The sequence below is a fragment of the Penicillium arizonense genome (assembly GCF_001773325.1).
Source record: "Penicillium arizonense strain CBS 141311 chromosome Unknown PENARI_contig005, whole genome shotgun sequence".
In the NCBI taxonomy this organism is placed as follows: domain Eukaryota; kingdom Fungi; phylum Ascomycota; class Eurotiomycetes; order Eurotiales; family Aspergillaceae; genus Penicillium; species Penicillium arizonense.
In genome coordinates, this window is record NW_019173282.1 from 1,179,025 (window position 1) to 1,195,477 (window position 16,453).

General features: G+C 50.4%; 3 protein-coding genes across 3 annotated transcripts; 1 reads left to right on the forward strand and 2 right to left on the reverse strand.

The window, feature by feature from the left end:
• Positions 1–8: 8 nt before the first annotated feature.
• Positions 9–4,388, forward strand: PENARI_c005G09465 (uncharacterized protein; the record flags this gene model as incomplete). The annotated part of the gene is made up of 2 exons (XM_022629954.1): positions 9–4,000; positions 4,094–4,388. 2 exons carry the CDS (start codon positions 9–11, stop codon positions 4,386–4,388), a joined length of 4,287 nt encoding a protein of 1,428 aa, XP_022490313.1.
• Positions 4,389–5,187: 799 nt separating this feature from the next.
• PENARI_c005G01847 (type I polyketide synthase) lies at positions 5,188–13,085 on the reverse strand (the record flags this gene model as incomplete). The annotated part of the gene is made up of 3 exons (XM_022629597.1): positions 5,188–11,668; positions 11,742–12,387; positions 12,449–13,085. 3 exons carry the CDS (start codon positions 13,083–13,085, stop codon positions 5,188–5,190), a joined length of 7,764 nt encoding a protein of 2,587 aa, XP_022490290.1.
• Positions 13,086–13,947: 862 nt separating this feature from the next.
• On the reverse strand, positions 13,948–16,048 carry PENARI_c005G01434 (putative transcription factor; the record flags this gene model as incomplete). Its single annotated transcript, XM_022629582.1, has 3 exons — positions 13,948–14,093; positions 14,144–15,435; positions 15,498–16,048. 3 exons carry the CDS (start codon positions 16,046–16,048, stop codon positions 13,948–13,950), a joined length of 1,989 nt encoding a protein of 662 aa, XP_022490057.1.
• Between the last annotated feature and the right edge of the window lie 405 nt (positions 16,049–16,453).

A 16,453-nucleotide genomic window follows, 5' to 3' on the forward strand; every position in this document is an offset into this window, starting at 1 on the left:
CTGTCACCATGAGGACTCCTCCGGAGAGTGACTTGCACTCCGTGGTCTGGCAAGATGCTTGCGAGGATTACGCCAGACAAACCGGGATTGCGGTCGGGGATGAGCGTTTCCCCAGAATCCAGGGGCTTGAAGATCTATCTCGCCAGCTGGAGTGTGAGAAGGACAACTTCGAAGATTTCCGGATGAAGAAACGGCCCCTATTCCATGCAATGCAAACCGTGCTGGTGCCATTTGAAGAATGGGGTGGATTGATTGCTGACGGTGTCGCTGTGGCGTTCCCACCAGCATCGTCAATTATGGGGGCTATGCTTCTTCTTGTCCGAGCGGCACGCAGAGTTAGCGACGCATTTGACGTGATCCTCGACCTTTTCCAAAGCCTCGGGAATTTCGCCTTGCGACTAGAGTCATACAAGGGCATCGCTATAAGCGGCGGTATGAAAGTGATCATCGTAAAAGTTTTGGTCAACTTCCTCAAAGTCTGCGCGGCGTCACATAATCTATTGAACAAGGGCTCAGTCAAGGCAAGGCTGTCTAAGTGGGCAAAGAATATCCTTGTTGAGGACTCATCCGTGAAGGCTTTGCTGGGTGAGCTCCAGGATTTGACGAGCGTGGAGCATATGATGGTCTCTGCCCACGGCCTCAATCTCACTCATCAAGCTCTGAAAAATACCGAACAATTACTGGATCGGGACGAGCGGAAAACCGACGGTGAAAGACTGGAGCGTATCAAACAAGTGTTAGAGCCGATACCTGCATCTAGCCAGGTTCTATCTTCCGTCACGCAGAACCGCTTACCGGGTTCTGGTAGCTGGGTCGAAGATAGGCTCCGATCATGGTGGCAGGGACCAGAGCCGCTTCTCTGGATACACGGTGGCCCTGGTGTTGGCAAATCTCATTTGGCATCCAAAATAATCAACGATCTGTCAAAAAGGTCACCTGCACCTACTGTGGCATCTTTCTTTTTCAAAAACAACGATGTCGACTTACGATCCTTCAATAAAGCCCTTCGAACCCTCGTCTGGGAGGTGGCTACGCAACAGCCCAGCTTTGCGGTCGAGGCCGAGCAGTTCTGCTTGAAGGAAGAGCCAGGGAGTAATTACGCCCTATGGGTGAATCTTTTCCTGAGATACTTTACCCAGGGTTCCTCCGCCAACACAACTTATTTAGTAATTGACGGTATCGATGAGGCTGAGCCACAGGAGCAACAAAATCTCTTCAACTCTTTGGAGGAAGCCTTCTCAGAGGCACACCTTGCAGGGCAGCCTGCTTTATTAAGAATTGTTTTGTTGAGCCGAGATTCGGTGCGCAGTCTGCTCGAAGAGCATTCATTGGAGTGGGTCCCAGAAATTGAAGTTGGCGACGAGCAGACCAAGGACGATCTTCACCAATACATTTCTCAGAAACTACAGAAGACTAAGCTGTTCCGGGGCTATCCTGACCTTCTTGAAGAAGTCATCCACGACATCAAACAAAAAGCCGAAGGCTTGTGGGAGTGGGCAAATCTCGTCATCAGATCAGTCCTACGTTGTCGCTCCAAAGAGCAGATACGGAAGGTGATCAAAAAATTGCCTCAAGGTATTAGTGCTATGCTCCAACAAGAGTTACAGCGCCTCAGTGCAGAATTATCTGGACAGGAAGAATTATCTGATGGTGTGGAATCCGAGGGTGACAGTCCTGCCACACCAATAGAGCAGTTAAATGTTTTGCTCACTTTTGTTGCCTTGGCCCAGAAACCTATGACCATTGAACAACTCAGTGTCATCCTTGATGTTCTGCTTAAGGAGGAATATATGGGCCTTGAAGATGATCTTCGTACGCTTTACTCTTCGTTGTTCTACGTCAGGGCGAGTGATGAACCCAACCCCCGTCAGGGTGAAGCGGTCGTTACGTTACGGCATGGTTCTTTTTATGAATTTTTCCAGACGGCTGGAAAATCTGGACCGATTCACGTCAACTTGGATCTGGCAGATGTGACGTTCTCATACGTCTGTCTCTACGCCCTGAATGAGAGCTGTACACCTTTGTCAGAAAGATCCACATTTGCTCTTCGGCAATATGCTGAAGAGTTCTTGCCGTTTCATCTAGGCCGTTCTGACTCGGAGAAAGCTGGAACCCTACGGAGGGACATCTCATACTTCCTTGTGGACATGTTCAGCAGCGCGAAAGATAGAGACTGGCTGATTACTGAAGTGCATGTATTCGAGTGTGGAACGCACGCTTCCTACCCAGCATGCTGGCTGTCGGATCTCGGTTACTACTGGCTGGATGCTGGAGACCGTGCTACCGCAAATGAGAGGGCAGATCTTATACTCAACTGGTTACTTCCGGACGCGAAGCAGAAGTTCGTGTCTTATGCCCGGTCTGCCGCAATGGCAAGCGATGCCTGCGCCTTCACTGTCCTTTGGTCCTTCAGGGCGGTGTACTGGGCTCAACGCTGGCTACAGCCAGAGGAAATCAATGAGGGTGATGGGTTGTCTGCCATTGTGCCTGCATTCTTGACGGTATACGATTCTATGGCAAATGGATCAAAGGAATCCGCGGCGGAACAAGTCACATCAACCCAGGAACCCTTAAGAGGCGGCTCGATTGTGAAAGTGTCCGATGAATTGAAGAACAACAATATGCCTGCTGGAATTTTGGTACCTGCGGAGCTGCGACAAGTTGACCAGACACGTATGTGGCACGCACGTGTGGCTCAGGCTTTGCTAGCGCGAAATGGTAGCGGGCACGCGATTGAGCATTTTCGGATTGCACTTCGCGAAGATTTGATCGGGCCCAAATTCACCACCCCATCGTTATATGTCATACACAAAGACATGTCCCGTGCATATACCAAGCTCGCGATGCACAAACTGGCCCTGGAGCACCTCGAGATATCTGAAGCTCTCCGCAATACCTTTAGGGAGGTTGACAATAGGCAGGGTGATGACACCACCTATGATCGTATCCGAGACATGATTCACAAAGCGCAGAAGAAATACAATGCAAAGTTAACAGATGGCGCAATTGTAACAGCAGAGGAAGCCTGGAACCTCTTGTTAGAAACGCGATATACCGACGCTGATAGTTTGCTACGTCCGTTTTTCGAAATCTTCGTGGAGTTGAACCAATTCCATCGTCTGCGATCCGTGTTTGACTTTGCATTCAGCTATTTCGAAGAGGCCGCGGAGTCTGGAACCGAAACCTGGTTTTCGGGGTTTGACAGCTTTATCGGTCATACTCTCACCCAGATACCACGTGCCATGTACACAGTCCTCCATTGTGCCATCAAGCAAATTGATCAAGAATACCTTGACATCGCCACCAGGGCTCTTGGGGAAATCGACCTCGATGTTGCCAATGGGAGTCCCATGGAAGCCAAGTACTTTCTCTCAACTGCACTATTCGAGAAGGGGTGCATAGAGTCAGGAATACTGGGCTGGCACGACGTGGCTTCCCGTTCTACAGGGTCTCTCGATTCGTGGGAAAGAGCTTCCCAGATACTTTCCATTTGCAAATTAGCCTCTCTGTGCTTAGAAGATGAGAGACCCCTTTGTTGGAAGTGGCCTCCATTAACATTGGGTGAAGGCTTTGACTTCAGCGACGTCTCATTACTTCTCTCCACTTGGTTCAGAGATCACGGTGACTATGCAAGCGCCAGGGATGCTCTCCGCTGGCGTGTGAAAGGGTGTCTTTCCTTGCTTTTGGATGATGATCCTGCAAATGACACGGACGCATTCGTAGGACTTTTCAAGGTTTTTCTGCTTGCTACAGATAGCGATGCAGACCTCGAAGCAGCCTTGTATATGATCAAGCACAATACAGAACCGCGAATGCTGGTCTTCCATAACAGAACGAATGCCTCGATCAAACCCGACAGTGATTCACAGATTGGTATTTCCAATGAACTTGAGACCTTGCAACTGACAGGAAACAAAGTTCATTCTTTGGAAAGCGATAGCGATGATGATTGGATAGACGATATCGCCTCTGTTGGTTTTGTGTCTGATCCCTTGACCGAGTGTTCAAGCTGTAAGAGAGATATATCGAATCTGTATCATGGGTGGTTCTGCCGATCTTGTGCATTCTCTGCACTTTGTCAACGATGCTACAGGCTATTGGAGTCGGACAATCTTAATCCATTCGCAAGTGTTTGCAATCCTGAGCATCAGTTTTTCTTCACGGGCTCGCTTCTCCGACCTTCTGAGCGTGTGCCCGAAGGCATGGTCCCTTTGGTTTCTGCCACTGGCGAGAAGCAGGTTATTTGGGTTGAAGAGTGGAAAGATAGGCTTGCGGAGAAGTGGAAGAGCGCGGAAGTTGCGTTCCCTGATGGCGGATTTGTGGCTTGGTGTAAGCAGGTTCTCCCTGAACCGCAGAAGACGCGGTGGGCTACGGTTTTCAAGGCGTAACCAAGGAATGCGGATAACGCTTAGTTGAGTGCGAAACATAATTTTAGATTATGCTTCGTGCGTCGGACATCCGACTGCTGTCCCAATTCGCAATCACCTCGGCGACAAGTCAAAGGATCCCATGCAGGGGCTCTTAATTGTGAGCATACCAAGCAGAAGGATATTGGCGGTTATATGGGAATTGCTCTCTTGAGTCTTTTCCAGATTCAGCTGTCTGTCGATTTCCGAGTTGCGCTGAGATTTGTCACTGTCCGCTCGTCTTGTCGCCCCTTTAGAATACATCCGGACGATGTTATAGGTAACTTGGAGCGTAGCAAGATTCATCTGTACGGAGATTCTACGAGAACGCAGAGTAAAAGCATGCGCAAGATGTGCGACTGCTCGTTTCCACCGAGCCCAATCACTTGAGAAAGATCGAAAACGGGCGCAGATACTGATTTGCTTCAGGTTGATAGTCCTGTGACCTCATAGGGGTATATCGAAGGATAGATATTCAATGTCGATGACTATTAATAGGTAACTACTTACAGTGACCAGGGTGGTGCCACATGACATTTCGCTAATTATGCGGCTTAAATTCTGAAGATGAAATTAAAAGCATAGAGCGAAGCAACTTTCACCGCATCTTGATTTTAATTATTCTACCAAGATTATGTGGAACTTGTACGCGATAAGCATCGCATTTCCCAAGAAAAGAAAGGAAAAGCATTTCAGACATTCTAACAACACAAAGCGATACAGCTTCAATATCGATCTGACAAGACAAGAAGATGATCTAAAATCCACCCAAAAACACAAACTAAATAGCAACAGATTCCGCCTCCCCTTCTTCTAAGGAGATATTTAACTCATCAATAACAATATTGATATCAGACTTGCCAAAGTCGTCCCTCGAAGGAGACGGCGTACTACGCGACTCACCATCCGACATTGAAGGGGTAGTAGTAGTTTGAGCCAGGGTAAAGACCGGACTCCCAGTTGACACCGCAGCAGAAATAACAGTCGCCTGATCAGGAGCAGGTCTAGACACGACCGTATTAGACTTGATCGAAGAAAGCGGAGGCTCAGCCTTAGCCGGTGCAACCACTTCAAGCGCGCCAACGTCCTCTTGAGCAGGCATCTTCGCAAGAGCCGTCTTAACCAAGACAGAAACGGATCCACCGCCCATAACCTTAAGCGTGGGAACATCAGCTTCCAACTCCTTCAGGAACCAGGCGCGAATATCGACCGCGACGAGAGAGTCAACGCCCTGCTCGACAAGTGCGACTGACTCATCGAACTTCTGGTCTTCCGTCATGCGAAGCATGCGCTTGAGATGCGCCATGAAAGCGTCGCGGATGATAGCATACGCTGCGTCTGCGTTCGGGGCTGTTTGGAGCTGGACACGGACTCGGACGCTCGTTTCGACGGCCCGCACCTCTGACCCTGCCTCTTCGCGGGCAATAAAGTGACTGAATTTTGCATCGCGGCGGTGGGATTCTTTGACATAGAGATCTGGCGCGATGTAGTTGATGCCCATGGCAACTTGGGGCTCGGTGTTGTTTGAGTCAGGGCGTCCGGAGAGGATTGCTTCCGCGAAAAGGATGTGAAGATCTTGCTCGCTGATGTTGATGTATCCCAAGGATTGGAAATAATCGAAGTCGAAAGTGTCGGAGTGTGCGGCATAGCCTACGCCGAGGACAGCGGGAATATTCATTGCAGAGCCGGCAACGCCGCGCTTGCGTCTCTTGTTTACCAAAGACGTCATGAATTCGTTGGCCGCGGAGTAGTTGCTCTGTCCACTCCATCCTATCACAGATGCAATACTAGAAGCGACGACGAAGAAGTCGAGTTCGGTGTCATGGAAGGCTTCATCGAGAAGGCATGTACCAAGTACCTTGGGATTTGTGACGCGAATGAACTGTTCGTGGGTCATGTTTGCAAAGAGTTCATCATCCAGGATCATGGCACCGTTGACAACACCGGCAATGGGTGGCAATGCCGCAGTCATAGAAGCGTGGACCGATCGAAGAGACTCCGGCGAGGTGATATCCAGTGAAACCGCTTTCACGACTGCGCCGTATCGAGCGCTCATCTCTTCCACGAATAGGGGGTTCACTTTGGGGCTGCGGCTCGTGAGGACAATGAAACGGGCTCCATGGGCAATCATCCATCCTGCGAGAGACTGCCCCAGCTCACCTGCCATGCCGACGAATAGATACGAGCTATCACCGCGGAACAAGGGTGCTGAATCAATGGATTGTACCTTGACAGGTACGGAGTCGGACCTTGTCCAGTCAATGGCAGCAAGAGGCTCACCGATGGCCTTGTGATCTGTGATAACGCTCAAATCGATGCAGTTTACATTGGGCTCATCGAGTGGAGCTTCCTCGAAAAATCTTTGCAGCAAATTTGTGAGACTTTTGAAGCCATTTACTGCGTTGACTTTGTGGCTGAGTAATATTTCTTCACTCACTTGCAGACATTCCGGACTCAGAGTCTGCACGATGGCATCTCGAACTGCGTCAGAAGTTCTACCTCGAGAGAAGTGGACGAATATAGAGCACTCTGGGAGCATGGACTGGATGAGGTGCCGAGGGTAGCGAGGATGGAGGAAAATGGAATCCCTATTTGGCGTCTGAGATGGATCCGACGTAGTGAAAATAACATTGATCTTGCTGTCCCAGGCTATCGCTCGAAGTGCTGATTTCACAACAGCATCGGGCTCGTTGACCAAAAGAGTGCTGCAATCCCGGGCCAAGGAAATTATGTTATGCGCCACAAGACTAGCTCCGACAGAGATAATCTGCGAAGGTGTTGGTGCCGTCGTAACCGTAATGCATTGTTCAAGAGCCACGGTGGTGATGGACTCGCTTGAATTTGTCAAACCTAGCACGTGCTCTTTGGTAACGACATCAATGCCAGAGACAAGACGAGAGAATTGGGAAACTCCAATCGCCACACTTTGCAGAAGAGAAAGAGTAACATGGACGGTGCGATATTCGGTCGCTGGTGGGATCGTCAAGGCCAATGGCGAGACCTGGCGAATTTCCAGGGCTCGCTCATCGCCACGACCGGTGCCAACCAACTGGACGGTATCTCTTGCTGGATTGGCATGGGAGATAACAGTGCGCCGCTGAGAGTTGTATCTCTCGTTCTTTTGTTTGTCAGGAAGTACCCGAGTGATCAGCTGTCGTCCATGGCGCACAAAGATATCAGGCTCCAGAGTCCACAGTAACGAGTCGGTACCCCAGTGTGTAAGTGCCAATTGTCGCAGTATCGCCACAGACAGCTCCGTGGCACTGTTCGGTTGTATACCATTTTGCACGGCAGGATCAAGGTCGAATGTAAGAATGTGCAAGCCCGGATTTTCTGTTCTGATTGTACGAGAAATTCCTGTCATCATGGAGCTATATGGCTGTTCTTCGCGTGAGCCACAAGTAACCCAGATCAAGACACCAGCAGTAGCACAGGTCTTGAGAGCCTCGAATTTCCCGGGAGTTAGGTCCTCCAGATACGGTCGATCAAGATCCGTAAGAGAAAGAATGGTAACTCCTCCAGATGAAGCTGCAACCTTAGCCATCTCAGACGCAGCAAATTCTTCCACGGTATTGAAGGTCTCTTTTCTGTGAAAGCGCTTTTCCATGGTATCGGAAATCTCTTGGCTGAGCTTATAGACTGGCCAGGTTTTTCCTCCGATAATGGCTAGCGCATCGGTTCGGATGCCAGCAGGATGCGCCTTCACAGAGAGGGGATTGCGCAGCAGTGCAACTCGATCGTCGGTGGCTTGAGCGAGGAATACGCTCATTGGAAGAGACGCGCTGATATCCGGGGATGTAGTATCTATTCCCGCAAATCCAGAGTTCTTCAAGACATTATCCCACTGGCCCAGAGTGAACAACGGGCCCCAGGGACGGCCAGTCTCAGCTCCGATCCACCAACCGGGCAATGTGCCAACTGTCATTCCACTGAATAGTAAATCGGTCGAAGTGAGCTCAGCAACTACAAGGAAGCCACCAGGCTTGAGCAATTGCCGCACATTTGATAGGGACTTTTCAATATCCACGGAAACGTGCAACACATTGACTGCCACCACGACGTCATAGGTGCCTTCCACAAACCCTTGTCTAGTTGGCTCTTCCTCCATGTTGAAGGTTTTGAATGCCATGCGACGGGATTCTTGACCAAAGCGTTCTTCAGCTGCCATGAAGAAAGCACTCGAAATATCAGTGAAGGTATAAGATGCATAATTCCCCTCGAGAGAGTCGAGTACCGCAGAAGTGGTGGCACCCGTCCCGGCGCCTACCTCAAAGATATTCAGGCCGGGATGACGCTTGGAGATCTGGGCAATAACACGCGCCAGCCAGCGACCCGTAGGACCGGAGCAAATGGCCCCTTCCTCGTAGAACGCGCGGAGGAGACCATCCTGGTTCATGTGCTCGAGCATGGAGTTGCCTTGACGAATAGTGGAGACCAGATTGTCACCCACGACCTGAACAAATCGGACATCTTTGCGGTCTTCATATCGAGATAGTATCTCACCTATAGCCTCACGTGTGTCTCCATTGCAGGACGAGGGTACCTTGTGATGAGCACCTCGGCTGACCATGGCAACCATGCGGTCGCACCAGGCCAGGTATCGTTGGTAATGGGGCAAAAGGGCCTCGCGTTCCTCATAGGGAATGGAAAGCGAGGCATGGCGCAAGAACCAGTACGAGATTCTGTCCACGTCCTTGTAGAGTTGCACCTCAGAGTCAAGCAACGTTTCGCCAGATGCAGCTAGCTGTCCATCTGGGAAAGCAACAGGGTATTCAAACCGCGAAAACATGGGAAGATCATTCTTCGAAGTAGCTGGGGCAAATCGCACAAGCGTGGCCCCTTCAAACTGAACGAAAGCATGCGTCGAATCTTCCGTGTGGAGATGAACATCGCCCACAACCTTTGAAGCAGTGTTGGTGCGAAGGAAAGACTCGTAACATATGGTGGTTTGTTTCCCACCATCTCCGATCGGTGTGAAATAGGGATTGATGGTGATGCTTGCAATTGACACTGGGACATGTAGAGACCACAGTTGAGTATCACCGGGATACGACCAGGCGGCGAAGACTGTCTGCAGGGCGGAGTCAAGAAGACCAGGATGAAGGATGAGACTGCCATCCTCGGGTTCAGATTGATCAGACAATGTGCCAACACTGTATCCGGGCTTGCGGCGGATATTTGAAAGACCACGGAAGGGAGCCGAGTAATTATACCCCACGCGGGTGAGGTTGGCGTAGAACAGCTCAGAATCCACTGGTATCAGATCATACGCGTCCGACTTGACGAACGGAAGTGTATCAGGATGTTGAGCGGCCAGTTGGACGAGCGCCTCTCCTTTAGCGTTCAGGTTGATATTTCCAGCATTGTCAATTGAGTAAACGGTCCATTCGGCTGTGCCAGCCACATCAGATATGTTGACTGAAGAAAGACTGAAGATAGTTTCGACTTCCATCGAGTCATCGTCAAAGGCAATTGGACGAGGAATCTCCAGGTTCGTGAGCTTCATGATACTGATACTGGCTTCCGGGTTCGCATCAAGTGTCACAATTTTGATCGCTTCTAAGGCCATGGAAGCGTATCCTGTAGCTGGGAACACGGTTTGCCCCTGCAGTGCATGGCCACTAAGCCATGGCAACTCACTCTGTTGCAGAATATTGCGCCATTGGAACTCCCCGGGTGTTGCTGCTTCGGAGCAAGGGGCGCCGAGTACGGGGTTTGACACATGAGTAGAGCGTCGGTGCTTGAAGTGGTTAGCAATACGACTGCTGGTCCAGTACTCTCGTTGGTGCTCAAAGGGATAAAGAGGCAAGTCCGTCAAGACAGTTCTCTGGTTTGAATTGCCAGACAGCAACTTTTCGACAGCGGCGAACTGCACACTATCAGCACCAAGATGATGCCAAATGTATCCAAGTGCTGAACTAAGTTGCACGATATCATCTTGGCCCCGTGACAACAACCCTGTGTATGGTACGCTGGTCTCTCCATCTATGGTCGCAGTGGCAGGCCCTTTCAATGCGGGATGGGGCCCAGCCTCGATAGCAAGGTCAAAAGAGCCAACAGCCATGACAGCCTTGGCTAAGGCACCAGCAAAGAGAACAGTGTTGCACATGTTGTCCACCCAGTACTGACTTGTGACACGCGAAATATCCATAGACTCGCCTTCCGAAACGCTCGAATACCAGACTGTGGTTGTGTCTTTGGGCGGCTGAAGAGCCTGAATACCACAGTTTTCGAGTGAGTGAAGGTAAGAACTAGCACACTTGGACATGTGTGCACTGTGATAGGCTGTATCGACCTTTAACTTACGAGCGAACGTTCCTTGTGTCTTGAAGAACTCTTCAGCTTCATCCACAGCATCCTCGTCGCCACTAAGAGTCACACTGGAGTCGGAATTGACCGCGGCAAGCTGTAATCGCCCTTCAAACCTCTCAGCACAGATAGATCGGGCCTCATCCATGGATGTGCCAACTGCCATCATGGCACCGCGAGGGGCATGGGGGTTGGGGCTCCCGGCTAACTTTGCATGTACACCGCGATAATAAGCAATTCGAATGGCATCCTTAGCGGTTAAGAAGCCCGCAGCGTACGCAGCGCCGATTTCTCCAGAGGAGTGACCCACGACGGCGGCAAATGAAATACCAGCTGCCCGGAGAATGTCAACAAGGACAATTTGCACAGCGGAGCATAGTGGCTGTGAGAGAGCAGCCTCTGCAAGACGAGAAGTATCTTTCCCTGCAAGCAACTGATCATGGATCGTCCATGGTGGTCGGTCTGCTGGAGATGGGAGACTTTGAAGAGCATTGTCCAACTCTGCAATACGAGCGATCACGAATGGTGAATTCTTGAGAAGCTGGGCGCCCATGCGTGGCCATTGAGCGCCTTGACCAGTAAAGATTCCGAGAATCCGTGCCGGTCGCGACAAATTGATACTCCTTGTAGTGATGTCGTCATTGTTGTCCGAAGTAAGTAAGGTCTCTAGCGAGGCAATGGCATCATTGACATTTTGAGCTGTAACGTGTTTCCTGTAAGGTAGTGTGGATCTTCGGTGTTGCAGGGTATATAGGAGATCTGGAAATGCAACATCTGGCTGAGTTTTCAGATACTCTACTTGCTGGGAAATTAACTTCCGAAGAGCTGGCTCAGATGCGGCCGAGAAAACCAGCGGAGTGAAGGCAGCAGAGGAAACTGGAGAGGAAATCGCCCGTCGTACGGGAACATATTCCTCCAGGATACAGTGTGCGTTTGTGCCACCAAATCCGAAACTAAAGAATGAGAAAATCAACAATGGGTCCTAGTCTGGAGCGGAAACATTTGAGCTGCAATTTGAGAACATACCTGTTGACACTTGCTCTGCGAACCTGGCCTTCGCCAATCGACCACGGTGTTGCTGTGGTAGGAATCTCTAGATGATCGAAAAACGGAGCCACCTTGTCGCTCAGGTTTTGAAAATGGAGATTAGGCGGCACAATTCCCTTTTGTAAAGCTAGAGACGTGCTAATAAGGCTTGCTAGCCCTGCTGTGCTTTCGGTATGGCCGATGACGGTCTTGATTGAACCGACGAGCAGCTTCTGTGCTGCCTGAACTGCATGCGACCCAGCAGGGAACAGAGCGCTCGAAATCGCTTCGGCCTCCTGGGGATCACCGGCTTGGGTGCCTGTTCCATGAGCATGGAAAAACTGAGGACGGTCGTGAAGATTGTTGATAGGGTCGAGGCCCGCACGAGCATAGCACTCCCGAATGAGAGCAGCCTGTGCCTGATTGCTTGGCATCGTCAAGCCTGGAGTTCTGCCATCTTGGTTGACTGCAGTCTCACGAATAATGCACTCGATTGGGTCGTTGTCAGCCAAAGCCTGCGACAGTGTCTTCACAATCACAGACGCGACACCCTCACCACGCGCATATCCATCCGCAGCTGAGTCCCACATGGCACACCGACCGTTGGGAGACAGCATTCCGAGGTTGCTTTCCGATATATACATGACTGAGGAAGTAAGTCATTGTTCAGAGCGTTTGAAGTCGATGATTAAGTGCGAGAAACTCACCCGGGCTGAGAATCAAGTTGGCCCCTGCCGCCACGGCCATCTTAGACTTGCCACTGCGCACGATCTGCACGGCGAGGTCCAGCGCAACAAGACTACTGGAGCATGCAGTATCCAGAGTCATACTTGGCCCATGCCACCCATAAAAAAAAGAGATTCGGTTCGCCATGATACCTCGTTCCAATCCTGTAGCAGTGTACCGAGGCAACGTCTCGTAATCTCTTGTTACCATTGTGTTCCAGTCATCGGACATCATTCCGACGTATACAGCTGTGTCAGACCCGTGCAGCTTATCCATGGGCTGACCTGCAGCGCAGAGACTGTCGTACACTACTTCCATCAACATTCGCTGCTGGGGGTCCATGGAATCGACCTCGCTGGGCTGGATATTAAAGAATCCAGCATCGAACTTGTTGATACTTGTACGATCAGACTCGTCCAACCAATAGGAGTGTGTTGCATTGGTGGTTCCATGATGGGCACCAACCGGGTGGTAAAAAGGGTCGATATCGAATCGAGATGATGGGGGTTTGCTCGATATGTGGTTTGGCTTCTCAATCATCGACCATAGCTTGCTTGGGTTATCAGAACCCCCGGGGAAGCGACATCCAGAGCCAATGACAGCAATTGGTTCAACCATAGTGATTTGTGGCGAGATGTGAAGCCCTGTACCAACAATCGGAGATTGGGATGATTCTATAGATATAAACAAGCTCGGGCGTGATTGTATGGTGTAGGAATCACAACTTCAAGGAATGGCACTTCAGATCACAAATCTCGAGGCTGAAAATCCTGAAGATAACTAAAAAGCCCAGGAATTATGATAGAGGGGTATTCCACCTGGAAGAGTGGTTCTAATAAGCTTGTTCGGAGGGATTGTGCTTCGTTGACCCATCTTGGGTTGGAGCATTCCCAGGAGTGCCGAATGTTCAGAAGTGGATGGAAAATTCAGAGAAAGGCCTATCAACGGCGCTTTTTGACATGAAGGTTCCATCTAGACGCTACGGGAGGCCTATGCTAGGGGCCTTGGTGTTTGGCAGCGCCCCCAAATCACAGTTCAATTTCCCATTCCTCATTTGGACACATGCCGAGCATATACTTCCGATCAATGACTCCGATTAGATATGCAAGCCAACCGGTAAAGAGTCTCTTCATTGCCTGATAGGGCTAGTTCACTCGGAGAATCCGAAAGAAGTATATGGACCTTGACTCGCGGAAAATACACGGGATTGGCCACGACATGTGGGCGCTATCTATTCCCAATGGCAGAATTCATGATTGTCATCAACGGAATGCAGTGCTCGGGCTGAGGCGGTAGAAATTCCGCAGAGGATCAGTTGAAACTACGATATCAAATACTAGCAACGTTGCATCAAGGGAGCATCGAACACAGTTCACAGACTGTTCGGATTTCTTAAAATAAATACTCCAGGGCAAGATTTCGGTTTCAAAGTCCACTGTTAACTGATCTTAGTTGTTGTTAGTACTATATACAGTCCTAGTCATGACCATGGTTGCCCTGGCATATTCATCATCATCCAACTGTCAGCTGGTCTCTCCAATGCGTTGAAGTTTGGCCCGAATTGTTGATCTTGCTGGTTGGGCGAAGCCAACATTCCAAAGGAGCCTGACATGAGAAAATGATCGGCTGTAGCTTAGTTAGACCAGGTAAGAGAGAAAGCTCGACCGGAAACTCACGCTCGAATAAACTCATATTACCTGGTAGTAGCAGCCCTTCTTCCAGGGGTTGACCGGTAGCTTTGGCGGAATATCCGAGTAAAGCGTGCGTTTGATAATTGCCTTGTAAGTCGCGGGAGACATCTTGATTGAAAGAGAGGTCGCACTTGTGACCATCGCCGGCATTTGCGAGGACGAAACTAACAGTTTCGGCGGCTTTTGTTGCTTCTTTGGAAGTGGAACTTCTTCTCATCCAAATGGACCTCGAGATTTGAAGGGCTGCCCGAATCTCCTGTTCCCGCTGTAATGTTTTCCCCCGATACAGCATGGAACATAGTACCATAGTAGCAGTGAGGAATTGATGGTTCATAATGGAAGTCACACGGAACCTCATGGTATAAAGTTGGCCGCCCGGACATGTTTCCTCATCAAGCATGTTTTGGATGTTCAGCATGCCCAGGGAAGCATCCAAGCAGGCTTTTCGCGAATAGCTCATTGGATCATCATTTGGGTTAGCCGAGCTTGTGTACAGAAACCGGCGATGAAGAACAATCTGCCCCTTGTAGAACATATGACCCAAGAACAATCGCGACATGATGACCTGCGGAGAGTCCGTCACACTCGTTGCCAAGGGCTTCATCTGCAAAAGTGGCGGAATACTGGCTGCGGCTTCCTGCAGTATGCCGTCGACGCGCATCACATCTGCATAACTGCATGGCTTGACCGCATCTGTGAGATCGGCCACTGTGCCCAGTGCTGCCAAGATACGTCGTCGAGCGATCAGTCCGAGGGAATTTGTGTATTCAGTCAAGGGACGCGACGGAGGAAGGTTTGTTGACTGCTCGTCAAAGTCCGTGTCGTTCAAATTTCGCGGCTCTGTTGTGTCCCATTTCCAGTCAGATATCATGCGTGGCATGCCCATTTGGTTCGACACAAGCGTGTCGCCCAACAAGACCGTCGCCCACAAACGGCGACGCATCTCTCCCTGAAAGGGAGAAATTCCTGGGAAATGACTGGGATCGCGGTGGTAGCCCATCCGCATGGCCAGATTTATTTCCAAGGCCAGCAAATACCACGTATCTTGATCAGCGTCCGTGCGAAGGCAAAATTCAATATAGACGTAGTTGATCACCGTTTGAAGAACGTACGGCCCTGTCCTAGTGTATTCGCCCAATACTAGGCACTGGACGATCTTTTCTCGATAGAGATCAATCTGAAGCGACAGATGTTCCACTTCGGCGTCGAGCGTATCCGTAGTCAAACAAGCAAGGCAGATCATGCTGAACAGAAGACCGATCCACATGATTGGAACGCTGGATGGATTCGTCCAAAATGCCTCATACTACTCTCGTCAGCGTAAATGTTCAATGCTCACGGTGGAGAAAACTTGCCTCTCTTAAAAAGCTTGGACCATGAACGGCTGCTGTAAGGATAGTCAATACCAGATTCACAGGCCCCAATGGAGCATAAAGTGGAGTACGAACAAGCAGAAACTAAATCTAGATAATTAAAGAATCGAGATATGTAGCGATCAACAGCAGCCTTGGGGGGCAACGCTGCCAAAATCTCGCCACGAGAAGCGATCTTCCGGCACCCGTACAGGAGTAGCGCATACCCAGATCTTGGCCGGGACGAGTCATGCGCAGGCTCGTCTGGCAGTTGTTCTGGGGTATTGGCTAGTCGTAGTTGCTCATCGCGATCAAAGTGGTCCTTTAAATCCGCGATGCCATCGAGAATCGCCGCCCAGTGATCACCACCTACATACCGCAGCTCAGACTCACTGATGCGCATGCTCCCACATTCCGAATGCCCGTCAATTGGCGCTTCCATGACAGTATCCATGGTAGAGGTCGCCTGAGACACCGAGCGAGCAGAGTCTGGCACTGGCACAGAGGCAGCATGGTCTCTGTTCGCCGAGTCGCCCATCAGCGACACGACCAGTCGTTCAAGCTGTACCAGCCGGTCGTGGACCCCTGGGGCCGCAGCCGCAGACGGAGGCTTTGAATTGCCAGTGAAACCCGAGTTATCGGGATATGTGCAGATTTGTCCTCGAGAAGAACAGCACGAGCAAGGGTTTTGACGATCACATCGCGATCTGCACAACAAAAGAGAACAGATCGTCTTGTGAGTGCTGGTCACAGACGGGCTTATGGAATGTCATTCTTACTTACGGCGGCGGCACGGGTTACATGACAGTTGCGGCTTGTCCCGTTGCCGACTTGGCTTTGGTCGAGGATGTGATATAGAATTGGTCTCGGGAAGCACTGCCTCTGGTTCCATTGAAGGTGTTGGATTGGTGCTTGACATCACAATAATCCCCGAGTGGCTCTA